General features: G+C 50.5%; 1 protein-coding gene across 2 annotated transcripts; it reads right to left on the bottom strand.

The window, feature by feature from the left end:
- Positions 1-5,488: 5,488 nt before the first annotated feature.
- On the bottom strand, positions 5,489-9,306 carry LOC120641476 (uncharacterized WD repeat-containing protein C18H10.05-like). Of its 2 annotated transcripts, none has more exons than XM_039917633.1 (8): positions 9,061-9,306; positions 7,551-8,604; positions 7,367-7,457; positions 7,119-7,276; positions 6,970-7,021; positions 6,784-6,863; positions 6,577-6,670; positions 5,489-6,479 (listed from the first exon to the last, which is right to left on the bottom strand). In XM_039917633.1, exons 2-8 carry the CDS (start codon positions 8,577-8,579, stop codon positions 5,893-5,895), a joined length of 2,091 nt encoding a protein of 696 aa, XP_039773567.1. In that variant the 5' UTR covers positions 8,580-8,604; positions 9,061-9,306; the 3' UTR covers positions 5,489-5,892. The 2 variants fall into 2 exon arrangements, with proteins under 2 accessions (XP_039773567.1, XP_039773568.1); XM_039917634.1 differs by having other exon boundaries at positions 9,168-9,296.
- Positions 9,307-16,446: the final 7,140 nt, after the last annotated feature.

The following is a 16,446-nucleotide window of genomic DNA, read 5'->3' as shown; positions in this document are numbered from 1 at the left end:
GGTGAACCTGCAACGCCGAGCGCCGCGCGCAGCGAAAGGGAAAGCGCCGCGACAAGAGGAGCAGCGCATTTGGCTGCCGCGGGCTTGACGAAGACGAAGAATATTGTTTTTTTTTTTTGAAAATTGACGAAGAATATTGTAACCGACGGTCCATCATCCATGATGCTCCTCAGCTCAATGCATGCACTCCGTTCAGTGCGGACCGTCAATAATCGCGCGTGAGGTCACGGCGTGCGTGGAGACTGTATTATTATACTGTACTTTTTATGCAGGTTCAGAATCCGTATTATACAGAGTAAGTTTGTAGCAGATCGCGATCTTGCCGCTGCTGATCGAGTTGTTAAAGGGCAAGCGGCGTGTCCAATTATGCGCGAGCCTAATAACGGAATGATTCGGCCGCGGGGAGAAGGGACAGGCTCGGACAAAGGGCGCAAGCGCTGAACGCTCGTGCTGTCATGCACGCACGGCGTCTGAATGATTTCAGAAAAGGGCGTTGTCAGTGCTACCTACTCACTCATTTCCTGGACTTTGACAGGCTCTGGATGGTTTCACAAAAGGTTCGTCGGAATCCTGTCTCTAATAACAGGTGGCTGAATCTGAATGTTGCAGCAGCCCTTGTGGAAACACAACCAGATCAGCAGGGCGTAACAAAAACGAACTACTAGCATAGAAACAGGTTAAGTTTGACAATCACCTCGAGTTATCTGAACCCCATGGTGAGCTCAAGCCTGAAGTTTTTTTTTAAAAAAAAAAACTCAAGCCTGAAGGAACCTGCACTTGACCGGTTCTTCGTTAGCTAGCCGGTGCTGTGCTGACCAGCACTGCTTATTAGCCAGTTCCAAACTCCAATGGCCGGAGAGGCTTGTGCGCAGCAATAATCCAGCGATAGATTGCTTGACGCGAGATGCCTTCTCCAACGCAGCGCCACCTGATCAGTCTGGACTCTGGACAGGTAACACCATGTGCAGAGCGGTCGCTGAGTTCGGCAAGGTCAGAACGGCCGTTCTTGATTGGCGCGAGCTCCCTATACACCTTGACGTCTACTCCACCCTACGCTTTCTGCACCGGAATGGAATGGCTTGCGCTAGGCAGCCTTCTAGAAGACGATCGTCTGGCATCGCCGTCTGCCGGCCGTCACTCACTGACCATAACCTTCGGGTCCACGTGTCAACCATATGATACTGTGATGGAACAAATGCAGTGCTCTTTGGGTTGCAATTTGCAAAAGCAGATCTCTCTCGCCTTTGCGGCTTGCCGGCTTTTGCTCGTCACTGTTTGCGTCCTAGGACACACTCACACAAAGAGAGAGAGGCCTTGGGGGGCCCCACAAAAATCAACCAATCATCACGCGTTGCGCGCAAATGCGCTGTCTTTGTTCAAAGTTCGCAAATCTACTCTCGGCCGCTCATCGCCCACCAACAACCGGGCGCGGGTCACTTGTCCAGTGCCTTGCACCGCGCGCTCCCACCGGATCGTAGCCGTCGGCCCGTCCCGCAGCACGAATCGCAAAGCGATGGCACCCAAGGGCCCATGAGCTCTCTTCATCGTACGCGGGCCACGTCCACGCCCCCATGCACTGCGCATTCCGCCCAAAATGAGCTGTAAATTGATACGGTCCCATATATCCCCTGATGGCACCAAAATGAGCTGTAAATTGATACGGTCCCATATATCCCCGGATGGCACCAGGCCCATGGGATGGGATGGGCAGAGACTAGAAGGCAGAAGCCGTACGCCCCGACCCCGACGACGAGCGAGCGAGACGCAGACGCAGGGATCCGGCAGATCCAAGGCCACGAGCGGAGCCCGCCGCGGCTGGATCATCCTGTCTCCCCTCGCCGCTACAGCACCGGACCGCCACCGCCACCCCTTCCCTACCGCCCCGGGGCGCCAGGGCCAGGCCACGGCCTTTCGATCTCGAAGGCACCGAGCGAGCTTTACCCCAAGATTCTGCTGAAGATTGCGCCGGGTAAACTAATGGGACGCTGCTGGCAGCAGCGATGAGCATGGGCGGCGCACGAAGACGGATGCTAATCGCGGCCATTTGCAGTGTCTCTAATAACCCCACATGGAGGCCGGCTCGGCTCAACTAACACGTGTGGTGCTCGACTGCTCGCCTCCGCAAGCGATGAGCTGACGAGGTCAACCTCAACGAAGGAAGAGAGAGGGGAGCAGAACAGCAGGGGGGGGGCAGTATAAAATAACGGATTTGCGATCCGGATTACCGTGCGCGTGAGGGCTAGCGAAGCACAATGATTCCGTCCGGGCCGGCCGTGAGCGCAAGGGAGACAAGCTTGCACAAGAAAGTACCGGCACCGGCACAGCCGGGCGCCAGCGCCAGCGGCGCACGCACGCACGCACGGATGCATGCGCGCTGCACTGCACGCACAGTATTTCTCCTCTGCAGACGCTGCTCGTCTCTGAAACTGAAAGCCTGTCCTGTCGACGGTTTCGTGGCTTCGGGACAAATCTCGTCGGCATCCCGCTCTCTGGCATGCCCGCCCGATTTTTACTCCCGTCGGATCGTAGCCGACTGTGGATCAGAGTGGAGCCGAAAACAACCCAGCATCTGCTGAACGAACAGTGCGTGCTGGCTCCATGTGTTGGCCAATCACGGCCATAGGTCGTTGGCTCGAGCTAAGCACGCCCCAAGTAGCCGCCGTTCCTGTTCTGCCGACAAATGACCACGACTTGTTGGCGACTCTCCAATAATCGGGGGAGGTTGTGTTGTGTGCATGCAACAGCAGAGATGCCCTGACACACGACGTGCGATCTGCAACCAACTAAATGTTCAGTCAATCAGTCTTAGCTACTGAAGATGCGTTATGCTCAAACTAAGTACGTGCTACTGAAGATCGGTTGAACCCAGCATGTTCAGTCAGAGTGATTCTCGTTCCTGCTCAATCGGTCTGCAGATGCGTTATGCGTATCCTCCCCTCCAGCGGAACTCGCATTATCCCACGTGAGACCATGATCTCCGACGAGACAACGAACTCTGCAAAAAGCACACGCATGATATTCCTGTTCCGTTCTTTTCGTTTTCTTTTCTCTTTTTTTTCTTTCCTCTCGTTCCCTTTCCTTTGGATGTGGACTGCCTGCGCGCCTGCGCTGCACATCATCATCGCCTCTGCCTCGCCACTGCTCCCTTCGCCGGGGGTACAGGACCAACCCTTGCGGGGGTCCCCGATGAAGGAAAAAAAAACAACGCGAGTGAGCTGTCTCTGCCACAGCTCGGTCGCCTCCACCACCCCCGCTCCGAGATCGCATCGCGCATGAGGCGGCGGCGAACGGAGGCCGCGAGGAGGCAGCCGCGACCATGCGAGCGCACCCCCGTGCCCACCCGCTCTGAGCTGAGCACCACCCGCCGTGGTGGATCCTGTACCAGCGGCGTGTCTCCCACTGCTGCTACAGCACGGGACAGCCCGCATCTGACAACACGGCGATGCGCCGATGCACCCCCGCGGACAAATCCAGACGCCGTTTCACTGCAGCTCCCAGCAGCGCTCGGATCCGGGGCACTGCTCCGGGGGGCCTGGATGCCACTGTGCCGCCGCGGCCCGCCAGCCAGTAGCCACCGCAGGGATAGGTCTTTGTTTACCGTGTTTCTGCTCCACGGCGTTCCTGTGGTGGCCAATTGCCTTTGCCTCATGGCACGCACACGCCCGGGGGGAAACGGGGGCGGCGGCGGTGAGGTCACGGACGGAGGACGTGACCGGAATCTGGTTGCAACGGAAAACCGGACGGATTTTATCTTACTTTATTCTAACCTTGCACGGATGGATCAGTGTGCTGCGGCCTGCGGATGCAAGAAGGGCACTTGGGCAGTTTTTTTTAAAAAAAAATGCAGAAGATGAGATTAGTTAGCTGCAAACCGATGCAATTATGCATTGGGAGTTTCATCGGTTGGGACCGGCCGCAATGATTCGGGCCCGGGCAGAATGTTCAGAGCACTCTGCCGCAGGTCCGCGCAGCGCAATCAATCCAAGGCGCGGTGAATTCTATTCTACTGTTCGCGGCGTTTGCTGGTGCTGGCGGTGGCTTCAGGCCTTCAGTACAGGTTTCTGACTCGCAGGACCGGTTTTCGTTTTTAACCTTTCTCTCTCTTTTCTTTAAAGAATTGCAGGACCGGTGAATTGGAAGTGTAGTGGCAGCCCTGGCTGCTAAAAGAAAAAAAATGTATATTTAGGTATGACCTAAGAGAGGGGTCAGTGAAGGAGATCAGCTGACCTAATAACGTAGACATGCAAAGTCTGAAGCTGAAGCGAGGCTGCAGCTTGACTGATTCTACTCAGCTCTAAGCTAGCCACTGCTGACTATAATTGCTCAATCCTGATGGCCTAGTGATCTATCTGGTCCAGCTAGGCTGCAAATTATATCAGTTTGTTTGGTAACAGAAATATTCAGTAATATATTTTTTTGTAATGGCACAGACTCACAGTGCTGTTGCCTTGCCATAATGAGCTGCATAAATCAATCTTAGTATCATAGTATGTGATGAAACCACTGATTTACATACCCTGTTTGTAGCACAACTGAAGTTTTTCTCCGGACTGGAAATGGGCTGCCTGCACTGAAAATCAATCGAAATGGCTGCAGCACTAGATGTCAGCAATGGCATCACTATACCGTCCTCAGGACCAGAAGCTGGAAAGAACAAAACAAGATGTGTAACTTACATTGGACTTACATTAGTCAATCACGCAGACTGAGTAAGCTAGTGTTTGACAAAATTAGGATCGACAGTCCTGGCCCAAGTTGTTAAAAATTTATAGGCGATCAATGATCGCCTTGCCTCGATCCAAGTGAGGCATCCGAGTAGACAAATGCGTCTCCGATGTTTTGAGTTGAATCTGGAGACGTCCTGGCGAATGGCATGACAGCCACATGCATTGGGAGCCTTGCCAGCCCAGGAATAGCAGGGAACTCAACCTCCTGACAAATCATATAATGTGCTAACAGAAAATGGAGTGTTAGCCCAATGCCCAACCAAAATATTTTGGATGCTATATCCCACGTAGAGGATCTAGATAGACAAAAGAATTTGAAGGAAAGAATCTCAGATTATAGATTGGCAAATACAACAAGGATCGGATCAAAGGCAGGAGCGAAAATATCTTCGAAACAGATAGTAGCCGCGAAAGGGAAAATAAAACAAATAGCTGCGCATTCATCACATGGCACTAGGTATGAGCTCAAATCCACAACAGATTTTGGAGATGCAACTAACATGGCAAACCAATCAAAGATCAACCACCTAAGGTCCCATAAGAGGTACAATAATTACCCCTTGAGCAGCTTCACTGGGTCCACACTCCACACAAAACAGGCTCATGATGCCAAACAAGTTAACAAGTCACCTGTCGCCCAAAAAGAGATAAGAAAACGGAAAAGAGTTAACAGGTCACCTACATCTGCAATTCGACTAAGTAACAAACTTAAGGAGCAGGGACAAAGTTTTCAAAAAACGAATGAATTTTGTATATTGGATTGAACATATGTATCTGACAGTTGCTGCCGGTTGAGCTCCCGCAATATAATGGGAGGGGGATTTACACTCAACTGGCTGGAACTAACATTTCTGTGGTATATCAATGAGCAATTGATTTGGGGGGGGGGGGGGGGTACAAATCTGATCTACGCTAAAAATTTTCTACAATAGGTACAATCTACTGTTCATGCCATGAACAGCTGCTGATGCGGAGATCTCCAAGGACTACCAGGTTGATTATGTACAACACTGGTCCATGTACAATTCAGCAGGAGCACTGAGCATGTGATGTCTTGTACCAAGAAACCACACGCTGGACCAGCATAGCTGGGGAGCGGGTACTTCTCTTCAGGCCATGTGAGGTGCCAAAACTGCAGTATACTTTCACCAAATGCTCAAGCTGATCATTGATGCGCTGGTAGGCCATAATTCTGGAATGACCTAATCTTGCCGTCCCATCCTGCAGTAACTATCACTTGACCCCAAGAGTTTGATGTGCTCTGGAAACAGTTCCTTAGGAACTTGTATTGTGATTCATCCAAAATTGCACGAATTGAGTGAGAAGGCAGAATTTCCTCAGGCCAGGTAGCTGAGCTTCTGCAAGTGGGCTCAGTGGAGAACTCCTGATTCAAATTGAAAATACCAGGAGCAAATCTTGACACAAAATTGTTGATGGCAGAATCTTCACTGCGGCTTGAACTGCACTTGACAGCCTTGCTCATGCACCAGAAACTGTCACTTTGTGGTGGCAAAATTTGAGAGGCGAAAGAAACTGGGTTTCTTGTTTTTTGGCCATTCCATGGTATTGCAATGGCTGCATTGTTGGAGTGGAAGCGCTCTGATGACCATATGGTTTTTGCATGTTTCAATGAAGCCTCTTCTTGGTCTTCATGGTTCCAGACATAAATATTTGAGTCTTCACTAGCAGAAACTATATGCTGCCCATCTGGAGTGAATGTTGCAAATAACTGGCAGGATCCGCTTCGAAGTCCTGATTGAATGAATAAAATTATGAGTTCATAATATAATACATAAAAGTAATGATTGCTTAGAGCAAGAGAAGCAAAGTCCAAGCATATGAACCGTACCACTATAATTCTGAGTCACAATGGTTCCATCAAGAATTTTAACCTTCGAGTCGGCAGATGTAACCATTAATTTACTTGGGTTGCTTGGGCAGAACTGCCATGAAAAAATGGGAACAAGAAAAGAGTCAGGCCCAGAAGCATCAAAATGAAAAATGAGTGATGAAGTAATCATGCAACAAAATCCTTCCTTCTCGTTACGATATTTACCTCAAAAGCAGTGATTCTTTTAAGAGAAGATTTCTTCTTGCCGTTGAGCACAATTTGTGTTTCAAACCGCAGCAGATTATCTGAATTGACAGATGCCATTTCGGTTAGCATATATGGAATACATTCAAGTAAAGGAAGAGAAATACTAAAAAGCTCACAGATATTTCACTTTTTTTTTCAATTTACCTGATGCATCATAAAACCGACAATTTCCAGTAATGGTTCCAACCACTGCTCCCTGCAGGATGCAAAGGATAGAAAAGAAGATTAATCTCACAAACTATTGAGACAACAAGCTAGCCAAAACCACTTCAGATGGATGCTGATAAAAATACCTTTCCATCAGGTCGGTAACAAATCGCTGTTACAATGTCCCTAATATCCACCCAATCCACAACACTGCATCTAGGAATATCCCATACACGGATTTTGCCATCTATCGATCCACTGATGAATCGATTCTCATTATCTGGATTGAACTGGACACAAGTCACTGCAAAAGTAAATTTCAAAATGTGAGCTCAAATTCAGAAGTAAAGTCGAAAACTTATGAGGCAGTAATTTAAGAGACTTGTAGGCCTACCGAAGTTGCTGTGTGGAAAAACAGTGACGCAATTTGCAGATCCAAGTTCCCACAAGCGAACAGTTTTGTCTGTTGATGCTGACAATAGATGCTGCAAGGTAGCAAATTTCAATCATCAGAAAGAAAAGGGCAAAAGAAAAATTGCAATAGTACCTGGGGTGGAGGGCATTTCTTTTTAACTAACCTTATTGTTAGACCACGACAGATCCAGTACATCACCAGAGTGACCATGGAACTCTTGCAATGGTTCCTCTGAGATCTGGAACACCATGGTTGGAATCACAATGCAAGCAGAATCAGCGGATTGCTTCAAACCCTTGACTTTGCATTTCTTCTCATTGTCAGCATCGGCAGGAGCCAATCCACTCATGCGATGAGCTTTGAGGTAAACACAGGAAGGATCATCCATGGGAATTTTGCAGTCCTCAGATTGTGTGACACCCCACACCCTGACAACTCCATCTTCACCACCACTTGCAAGAAACTGCCCATCAGGACTAAATTTCATAGTCAGGATGGCACCATCATGGGCCTTGATCACTTGGCCTTGATAAACTGCTGACAATTCCTTTGACCGCTTCCGGTAGCACCGAACCTTGACCCTTTCATACCTTCCACCCCTGTTTTGTTCACTCTCTGAGGAGCTGGTGCTAGCTTCATCGCCTCCATGATCGAGGACACCGGACCTCAAGCCCAGCCTCCGAAGCCATCCATTTCTCCTCCTCTCAATCGCCTTGGGAACACCAGAAAGCTTACCACTGCGGCTCATGAGCCTCTGGATGAAGGACAATGAACTGAAACTCCTGCCCACCTTGCTGCTAGCATCATCCCTGCTGGATCCACTAATGGAATTGTCATCAGAGGCACCGTCCTCATAGCTCCCCGTATCCTCCGTGGACCAACTCGACATGGAGCAGTCGTTCTCATCCGACTGAGACCATAATCTCCCAAATTCCTGCAGCACCACCTCCTTCTTCTCAACATCGCCCACGGTGGCCACAGCATCGGCTTGCCGCGGGCTCGGGCTGCACTCCAGGCCCATGCTTCTCAAGAACCGCTCCCTCCTCTGCCCCACGCTGTCGAGGCTGCCCGACCACGGCAATGCCGGTCCCGGGCTGGGAGCCGGCGACGCCGTGAGCTCCTCTCGCGAGTCAAAGAACGTCTCCTCCTCCATCTCCATCCTACAACCTACTAGCAACTGGCACCCCTCCATGGATCTTTAGCACAAGAGCACGGCGCTGCAAAGGAGAGAAATAGACACATCTCAGAGCCCTGGTCCGGAGAGGCGCTTATATAACAGTAAAGCGGCGCTGAATTGGCTCGGCGGCAACTGGGGACGAGAAAGGGAGAGCAGACGCGGGGGGAGCACGGGTCGGGAGGAGAGGGCGATTAGCATAAAGAAATCGCGGCAAATCCCACGCATTCAACTGCACGCATCTCCCAAATCGCGGAGCTCGCATGGCCCAAGCGCCCCGAGCAATGCATCTGGCCTGGCAATCCAACCAACTGCGCGGCCATTATTAAAGAAAAGCGGGCAGCCAGGCCAAGAAACGCTGACAAAATTTCGGTTTTTTTTCTCTCCCTTTCCCCTCCGCCGAATTCACCAACACATATCTCGAAACAGTAGGTTGATTATAGCAGAGGGAATAACAAGGATTAAAGAAGGGAAGAAATTGTTGGCAGGGGAAGGTCACCTGGGCGAGGCGAGAGGACAGAGAGAATTCGCGCGCACGCTTGGGGAGCTGGGATCTGAGAGAGAGAGAGAGAGAGAGAGAGAGAGAAAGGAATCGTTTTTGCTGGCCTGATGGCTCAGGGACGCCGCGCGTGTTCTTGGCTCGTGGTCGCCGGCCGCGGCGGCATGGTGCAAATGGGTGCCGGTGGTGTGTATTATTGGAGGGATTGGATTCGAGCCGAGCCGACGCGGGCAAAGAGAAGGGAGGGGGAATTGGAGACGACGGGCGCTTTAACGTCTGGTTGCGGGATCAATGTTGATGGAGCCAACCCATCTATTATTTGATTACATTTTGATTTTGGGGACGGAGCCAACCCATTTAGTGTTTGGTCGAATGAATTGACAATAAGAGTTGGATGGCGAGATAACACTGTTTGCTATGGCATTTTACATCAGGAACCCTACAGTTCTCAAAAATTAACTAGGCCCGAATGTAAAAATCATTGAGTCATGCATATTTACAACTGGAATCAGAAAATAGTTTCTAATTCATGTTTGCCCCTGTCTTCTTCTACTCGCCGCCCACCGGCCACGCCGCCGCCAACCCGCCCCTCACCGCCTGCCGGCCCTGCCGCCGCCAACCCGCCCCTCGCCGCCCGCTAGCCCGCTGCGCCGCCCCCGCCTCGACGCGGATTGGGGCCCTGCTCCTCCGTGGCTCTCTGGCGCTCTGTGTGATGCGCCCGCGGCAGCTCCGTGCCGCTCCACCTCCATCACGTCGAGCGCTGCTCCGCCTCCGCCAAGTGTTGCGCCGCGCCGCACCGCCTCTGCCTTCGCCGTGCGCGGAGGGAAGGAGCGTCGGCCGTCGCGCGCGCGTGGGGAGGGGGAAGGAGGAGCAGAGGGCGGCGGGGGAGGGAGGGAGGCGCGGGAGCGGCGGAGCTCGAGGGAGGATGGAGGCACGACGTCGGGGACCGCCCACCCGCGGCCGCAGGGGAGGGAGGGAGGGAGGGAGGGAGGGAGGGAGGAGGGGCGCCGGAGGAGGCTGCGACGGGGGAGGCTGGAGGAGGAGATCCGGGCCCCTGATTCGGCGGTCGCGCGCCACTTCTGGCCCCGGCGAAGGGCCGGCAAGGGAGGGGCGGACGGCCGGCGGCGCTCGGGTGCGCCAGGTCCTGGGAAAGAGACGGAGAAAAGAGACGACGCTGACGGAACCCAGAGGAGCCGCTCCGTCCCTCAAAATATAGCGGATGGAGCCAACCCGCATATTGTGATAATATTCCTTCTGGGTTGAACTCATCCCTACTCAGCCCCAAACCAAATGCTCGTGGGAACGGGTTGAACCCGCTGCGGCTCGCTCGCTCTCCAACCAAACACAGGTTATTGCACGGACTTGGAGGCGGAGGAGGAGCTGGCCGGGCTGGCCGGCTGGGGTCCCCGTCCGTCCCCATCACCTTCGCCAGATTTTTAGACGCAAAAATAAATCGGATTATTCTGGTAAAATGCGCTGCTGCTACTCAGAGCCAAGAACGAGGAAAATACTGCATAATTGCCGCTCTTTTCTTAATGGATGTCATCAAATTAAATCGCTTGTGATGTTGCATATTTGCCTTTGTTTTGCTGATTACTCCCTCCTTCCCTGTTTATAAGGCATACACGTATATCAAGATTCAAATCTTGTCATCTTTGACCAATAATTTGACTATTAAATTTTTATTTTTATAATGCAAATTTCATATGATTGGATTCATAATCAAATATATTTTACAATGATTATAAGTTTATAATCAAAAGTGATATAATATATGATAAATAAATGGTCAAAGTGTTGTTTAGAAGACCGTGTCATGTTCCACCATGTCTTATAAACGGGGAAGGAGGGAGTAATTAGCTCTCTCCCTCCTCCTCTCTAGACGTTTCTGCCACTGTTCCAATGCTGATGCACGCTTTTTTTTTCTTTACCTTTTCCCCTACAATTATTTTTGCCTTTTTCTTTTTCTCTCTTTATTTTTTTTACCGTCCATCTCTGCGGCAACAGCAACAATAAATCGTGCAGCTCTAGGCCTGGGTCTATGCAGCTTAGGCCTTACTGCAACCGGGGTGCCTCGCCGCTGCAACGCACCGATCTGCCCGATGTAATCCTTGCCTGAGATGCGACCGGCTGCAGAGATCTTTTCACTTGCTTTGCTGCGGTGGAAAATTGATGTGCTGAGGTCGCACAGCAGCTGATGCTTGGCCTGCCACGAGTGGATCTTTTCACTCGTGGCAGTAAAATGGTAACACCAACAGTACTGTACTTGCTCTGCATTCGGCAGAGCTGGCGGTTTCAGAATCAGAATCACTGTAACCAGCACGCACAATTTAGAGTTTGGATTAGCCATGGCCGTCAGATCTTGAACAGAAATGGAGAACATCGGTGGCACACTGTGCCTCTTCTAAGTTTTGCTTGGAACGGGCGGCAATTACTGGGTGCTTGTGCGGAATAAAGATACTCATCAGAGTGGGGAACAGTTTGATGCACCTAACATGCTACCTTCCGCTGTCTGCCTGGTCCCCTTTGGCGCGTACAGTGCGGTTTCTTTTACCTAGTCACGCAAAACAGGAACGCGACTCGCTAATTCTGCAGAGATCTCTTTTGGCGACTTGGTCCGCGTCAGGCCGTCAGCTGCGGCTGCTCTGCTTCTTCCTTTGTTCCGGTCACTCGGTCACCACTCACCAGTGCCGAGCACATACCACTGCCCACTGCCAGTGCATTCTGACGAGTGACGACAGTGTAAACAATTTGAGCAGTCCTCATGTACTTCATTATGTGGAGAGAGAGCAGATTCAATGGTAAATCTGCAAAGAAAAATTAGCAGTGATGTAAGAAAATGCATCATCTAAACACCTCTTTGCGTGTTTGGCTACACAAGCAGGGAGGGAAAAAAAAGGGTGCTGATGATGGCATGTAGATCGAGGTGTCTGCTAGTTTACTGAACCCAGCTGGATGTGCATGAGAGTAGATGCCTGGACGCATCCATCTCCAGCTAACCCCAACAACCCTGCAGCTCCAAAGTTGATTCGTGGTTGGGCAAAGATGGCAACGCGAGGGCGAGGGCGGCACGGCAACCCCCCCCCCCCCCCCCCCCCCCTACACGCGCCTCCTGCAGCTAGCTTTTGTGTTGTTTTGTTTACCATCCACGTCCTCCTCTGGTTGCTTTTGCTCTTTGGGGGGCATGCCGGTTTCAGAGTTCGTTATCCGGCGCCCCGGTCTCGGTCTACCTCCATTAGAATACGAGAATTTTTCCCCAAAAAGATAGTATTTTTTCCGGTATCGGCACATGAGCAGACTCAGTAGTTGATCAGACATGTATCTTTTATTTGATCCAGTTTTTCTCTCCTAACCCTCCAAAAGATCAGACAGCATCCAGTTTTGTCCACTACTTATTTAATTTGGAGCACTGAGCTAGGCAGCTGCCACCAGTTCTTAGACAGTTTTACATCACAACATGGATTATAATCTGAAGGAAAAAGTGCCAGGCGCCATTCAGAGGAAATCAAGATGTCATAGTTTTACGTCACCGCTATATAAAATTATAAGTAAGCAAGTCAGAACTCCATCTTTGTTGTTCTGCCGTTGAATTTGAAGAACAGTAAATTTATTCCTTTGCTGGCAGCTACACTTTTGACAGTGACAAAATATGTACTACTATTCCGTTAAAATTTCTGTTGAAAGGGCCAGAAGAAACACAGTTCGTGGTTGCCTTAATTGAACCGTACTGATAATTATATAGAAGGATCGGACAAGTGTTCTTTCGCTGTCATCTACTAATTATCAGCTGGGTTTTTGTTTACTGGTTGTAGTGTTATTAGGAAGCCTATCTACACAGCAGAAAAAAATCTAAGCTCTCCGATGCTCAAAAAGAAAAAGAATATATGCTTTCCTTTACAACATGGAGAGCAACATGGGTTCTGCGAATGAATCGCTCTTTTGACAACCATCCAGCTGTTTTTAATTTCTTTTTTCCAGTGCATCCCTAAATGGACTTTAACTTGAATTAGCAATAAGCAAAAGAACAGCAATGTGAGACTGTCACTGTTTCGTGGTACTCCAAGCACGAGTTGTGTCTGAAATCATATCACCAATCATTACGGCGCGTCCTTTGATCGTGGAGTGCAGTGCAGCTGCAGGGTTAGGTATGACGTCGCCAAGTGGAACAGCTCCAACTCGTCCTGCTCGTTTGCTGGTAATGCATCCTAATCTTGGGCATGCAGGCAGGCATGTAGCCAGTAACAATAATCATATAGGAGTACTAATTATTGTTAATTGGACACTACTGTTATCGGAGCATGACACTCGACCTAATTAAAAACAAAAAAAAAACAAAAGCTCTCCGGATAACCTATATTCGTGCTCGAATCCGGCATATATAGACGGCCCACAATTGGTGGTGTGTGTGCATGCTCACACAAGCATGCATACATGAGGCTCAAATTTATCTTCTACTAGCTAGGAATAATCTTGTGTGTCCTTCTCCACTTCACTTTTGTTGGACGGTGATGACGTGGATGATTATTCCATGCGCGAATTAAGGCCATCACCAATAGAATAGTAGTAGATGAATAATAGTCTAGTAGTACGCAAGTACTGTCAATTAATTTGTTATTTGTCGATATAAACTGCATGGCCAGACTAAACTTTACTTTCATGCAAATGTGCCAAAAGGGAAAATATTCTCCATGCATGTCTGCGCTTTGTCCTTTTGCGTTTGCTGCTCCTCATTGGGCAATCGATTGAACAATAGCAGCTAGCAAATGGCAACGAAGATAAGGTCGGATCGGAGGAGCGATAAGCACTGCCGACTAGTACTACAGAAGTGGCAAAAACTAGAGAATCAAAGACAAGCAGAAGGAAGATCGAGATCACTGCACAGTCTGCAGTTAGAACGATGTAACAGCAGCTGATCGTCACATTCCACTGGCTAATTGGAATGCTTCACATCATTTGGCTACTATGTTGCACTCCTAACATGCAACAGCAAGCTTTCAAAGATGTCCCTGTCAGCACTACTGTGTACGTACGGACCCTGCACAGTGCGCGGCTTGGCCTTACTTACCAAGAAGATGAGGCCTGCGAGGCGGCTACCAAGCATGAGCTACATTGCCTTGAGCCCTTGACGGTGGATGTAAACATGAAAGCTGCTAGTAAGATACAAATCAAGGTCACATTCCTGGCAGGATCCCTGTCAAGGGTTCCAACAACGGGCGCTAGATCGAAGAGCTTGCGTGCTGTGTGCTGCGGAGCGGAGATAGAGATGATGGATGGAGCTGATCGATCGATGCTGGCCAGAATGACACCACACAAATAAGATAAGGTGCGTGCCGTCCAAGGCAGCCCACAGACAGGCACGCACTGTGCAGTGGTGTGCCACGCTACAGTGTACACGCATGCATGGTGGTGAATAGATAAACTGCATGATTCTTTCCATGTCAACGCAGGATGTTTAGATATGTAACTAGACATGCTTGCATTGGATGCATGCGTGCAGAGAACCCGGCCAGGTTAATTGTTGTTGTGATGCCGTCGTGAAACGGAAGAGACCGAGTAGGGCACAGCGTCAGGTAGATGAATCTGGCGACGCTGTTCATAGGACGACCTGCAAGATTTGGCCGGCGGGATCCTCATTCTCCTGTTACGATGCACGGCGATTACATCTATCCTGCTACTTGCTTGTCACATGTCAACTTGCACAAACACATAACCAAAAGGTCATGGGCTGGCTCATTCATGCATGCATGGTTGCCTGGGCACGGCCGACAGGGCGAGAGCAATTGGTGCAGAGCCTGGCGAAGTTTCTTCGATCTGCATCGAGTGGATCGGCGGCCACACACGCACACAAACTGTGACGCTCTTGGTTGCGCGGAACCGATGGATCGGTAGATCTGGACGCAGGATCGATGTGCGGCTTTTAAAGTCGAAGAGATGCAGTGCGCTGTACGAACCGACCGAACGCACCGGTGGCGTGAAAAAGGACGTGCTTGGATCGTAGGATAGCTACTGCTGCTGTAAAGAGCCCGTACCGTACCTGTGGGCAAAATGCCCGATCACGCAGCGTACCGGTCGAATTCAGCTGGGCCTGTGCGGGGTTGGTCCATACTTTATTTGCTCTGATCTCGTATCGCCTAGATGCCTAGTAGGCCTATTCAACGTACGGTTTACAAACATGCATGCTCCATGATCCTTAAAAAAAAATGATCCATGAGTATTCCTGTCCGTTCATTGCGGTACACAGGAACTGCGGCGACGGGCCAGCGGAGGACGGCGGTCCTTGCCGTGCCGCGGCCGCCGGTCGACCGGTCGGTCGGTCGATTTCCAACTCCGTCCGAGCCAGCGCGAACGTGACTAGACCGGATCCCTGCTCGTCTCCGCGCGAGTCGTCCCGTTCTAGCCAGTACCAGTAGCTACTCCCTCCGTCTCAGAATATAAGTATTTGTTGATTTTTGCCGATCACGTTTGATCATTTGTTTTATTTAAAAAATTTATAAAAATATAAAAATAATTATGATATATTTAAATATATATACGATGATAAAACATGTCATAACAAAATAAATAACATTTTCACAAATTTTTCGAATAAGATGAATGGTCAAACGCAAATCGCGGAAGTCGATAAATGCTTATGTTTTGGGACGGAGGGAGTACTAGTCAAGAGTCGTGTCCGTTGACCCTGTGTGCCAACGCCCAGGCGCAGACGACGGTCAGTTCCCGTTCGCCGGCGCACGCGCACGCCTGCCTCGTCCACGCCATGCCGCGCCGTGGGGCGCGCGCGCACGCGGCGAGGTGCCCCGGGCCCCGAGTCCGCAGCGGCACGCGCCCATGCCCGACGGCGCGTCGGCCCCGGATCGGCTGCCGCGCCGCGTCCCCAGCGGCCAGCGCGGCGCTGCTACGCCACAGCGTCCGTGCATGTCTGGGGCGGGGAACGAAGCTGGCTAGGCCTGCGTGCCTCTCCGGCGGGGGTCCGGGTGATCCCGATCCGGGGAGGGTCAACGGTTTGGCTAGCAGGTTAGGGTGGTAAACCCACCAGAGTTGGACGGTACAAAAAAACTGCACGCCGGAGAACGTGAGCAGTGTCAGTAAACGGTTCTCTGCACTGTTCTGTGGGCGTGCTAGAAGCTGCCAGGTGGTATGTTCCAGCTCCCTGCACTGTCTGTGGCCTTGGTTGACCAAGCTGCTGGTATAGTCCAAATTGCTTTCAACAAATTAAATGGGATTAACTATTGGTCAGGTTGCAGATGCATGGAAAGATTGACCTGGAGGTTCTTCCTCCCACTTGCTAGTTTTATTTCTCTCCAATACCTAAATATACTACATGTATCCAAACCAATACCATGATCAGTGGAGTGCATGTAACAAAAGCATGAGCGATCGATAGGA

Source organism: Panicum virgatum, chromosome 7K (genome assembly GCF_016808335.1).
Source record: "Panicum virgatum strain AP13 chromosome 7K, P.virgatum_v5, whole genome shotgun sequence".
In the NCBI taxonomy this organism is placed as follows: Eukaryota; Viridiplantae; Streptophyta; class Magnoliopsida; order Poales; family Poaceae; genus Panicum; species Panicum virgatum.
The sequence above is the reverse complement of the archived record's forward strand: the minus strand, read 5'-3'. Positions and strand labels throughout refer to the sequence as shown.